The 2,060-nt window shown below is 45.6% G+C and overlaps 1 protein-coding gene across 1 annotated transcript; it reads left to right on the forward strand.

The window, feature by feature from the left end:
• Positions 1–533: 533 nt before the first annotated feature.
• LOC132368730 (heterogeneous nuclear ribonucleoprotein A1-like) lies at positions 534–1,641 on the forward strand. The gene is given in 2 exon segments (XM_059927462.1): positions 534–1,096; positions 1,098–1,641. Coding segments are annotated over 2 exon segments (966 nt in total). The 5' UTR covers positions 534–589; the 3' UTR covers positions 1,557–1,641.
• The last annotated feature ends 419 nt before the right edge of the window (positions 1,642–2,060 follow it).

A 2,060-nucleotide genomic window follows, 5' to 3' on the forward strand; every position in this document is an offset into this window, starting at 1 on the left:
AGCATGTTGGTTTTAGACAAGCCTCACGAGAAAGTACAAAAACACCAGGACAGGGACTTCCCCGGTGGTCCAGTGGTTAAGACTCTGCACTTCCAATGCAGAGTGCACAGGTTCGATCCCCCATGCCGTGCAGTGCGGCCAAAAAAAAACAAAACAAACACACCAGCACCTCTGAGAGTTCCTCTCTAATCAGCTGATAAGTTTCCCTCTCTTCCTCAAAAAGGTAACCAAATGGGGCCAATTCCTTTTCCACTTACCTTGTAGGGCTCCCAGCCACTCTGCCACCCTCCCAGCTTATGCCCACCCAAGCTGTGCTTTGCAGGCACAACACTGCACCATTTACTTAGACAAGAATAATTTAAACAAGTGATTTAATCCCTCTTACTCCCTATTGTTGAGCACGCCTGTATTTATTTCTCTTCTTGTTGGAATGTTTCCTCTAGGTGCTTTCAAAGAGGGGCTGTATGTGATAAAGGCGTTATCTCCTGTATATGCCTGATAATTTAGCTTCAAAAGTCTAGCTTCAGCTTTCTGCCCGTGGACGCCGCCGAGTAAGCATCGTTGACGTCTCTCCCCCTCCACTGCCGTCATGTCTAAGTCAGAGTCACCCAAAGAGCCCGAACAGCTGCGGAAGCTCTTCATCGGAGGTTTGAGCTTTGAAACAACCGATGAGAGTCTGAGGAGCCATTTTGAGCAGTGGGGAACGCTCACAGATTGTGTGGTAATGAGGGATGCAAACACCAAGCGCTCCAGAGGCTTCGGGTTTGTCACATATGCCACCGTGGAGGAGGTGGATGCGGCCATGAACGCAAGGCCACACAAGGTGGATGGGAGAGTTGGGGAACAAAAGAGGGCCGTCTCAAGAGAAGATTCTCAAAGACCTGGTGCCCACTTAACTGTGAAGAAGATTTTTGTTGGTGGCATTAAAGAAGACACTGAGGAACATCATCTAAGAGATTATTTTGAACAGTATGGGAAAATTGAAGTGATTGAAATCATGACTGATCGAGGCAGTGGCAAAAAGAGAGGCTTTGCTTTTGTAACCTTTGATGACCATGACTCTGTAGACAAGATTGTCATTCAGAAATACCACACTGTGTGTGAATGGCCACAACTGTGAAGTAAGGAAAGCCCTATCTAAGCAAGAGATGGCTAGTGCCTCATCCAGCCAAAGAGGTCGAAGTGGTTCTGGAAACTTTGGTGGTGGTCGTGGAGGTGGTTTCGGTGGGAATGACAACTTTGGTCGTGGAGGAAACTTCAGTGGTCGAGGTGGCTTTGGTGGCAGCCGCGGTGGTGGTGGATATGGTGGCAGTGGGGATGGCTATAACGGATTTGGTAATGATGGAAGCAATTTTGGAGGTGGTGGAAGCTATAATGATTTTGGCAGTTACAACAATCAATCTTCAAATTTTGGACCCATGAAAGGAGGAAACTTTGGAGGCAGAAGTTCTGGCCCCTATGGTGGTGGAGGCCAATACTTTGCCAAACCCCGAAACCAAGGTGGCTATGGTGGTTCCAGCAGCAGCAGTAGCTATGGCAGTGGCAGAAGGTTTTGATTACTGCCAGGAAACAAAGCTTAGCAGGAGAGGAGAGCCAGAGAAGTGACAGGGAAGCTACAGGTTACAACAGATTTGTGAACTCAGCCAAGCACAGTGGTGGCAGGGCCTAGCTGCTACAAAGAAGACATGTTTTAGACAATACTCATGTGTATGGGCAAAAAAACTCGAGGACTGTATTTGTGACTAATTGTATAACAGGTTATTTTAGTTTCTGTTCTGTGGAAAGTGTAAAGCATTCCAACAAAGGGTTTTAATGTAGATTTTTTTTTTTTTTTTTTTTTTTTTTGCACCCATGCTGTTGATTGCTAAATGTAATAGTCTGATCATGACGCTGAATAAATGTGTCTTTTTTTTAAATGTGCTGTGTAAAGTTAGTCTACTCTGAAGCCATTTTGGTAAACTACCCCAACAGTGTGAAGTTAGTATTCCTTCAGGGTGATGCCAGGTTCCATTCAAAATTTATTTACAACCTGCTTTGGTGGAGAAGCTATTGTCTTCCGA

This window comes from Balaenoptera ricei, chromosome 7, assembly GCF_028023285.1.
Source record: "Balaenoptera ricei isolate mBalRic1 chromosome 7, mBalRic1.hap2, whole genome shotgun sequence".
NCBI classification, from domain to species: domain Eukaryota; kingdom Metazoa; phylum Chordata; class Mammalia; order Artiodactyla; family Balaenopteridae; genus Balaenoptera; species Balaenoptera ricei.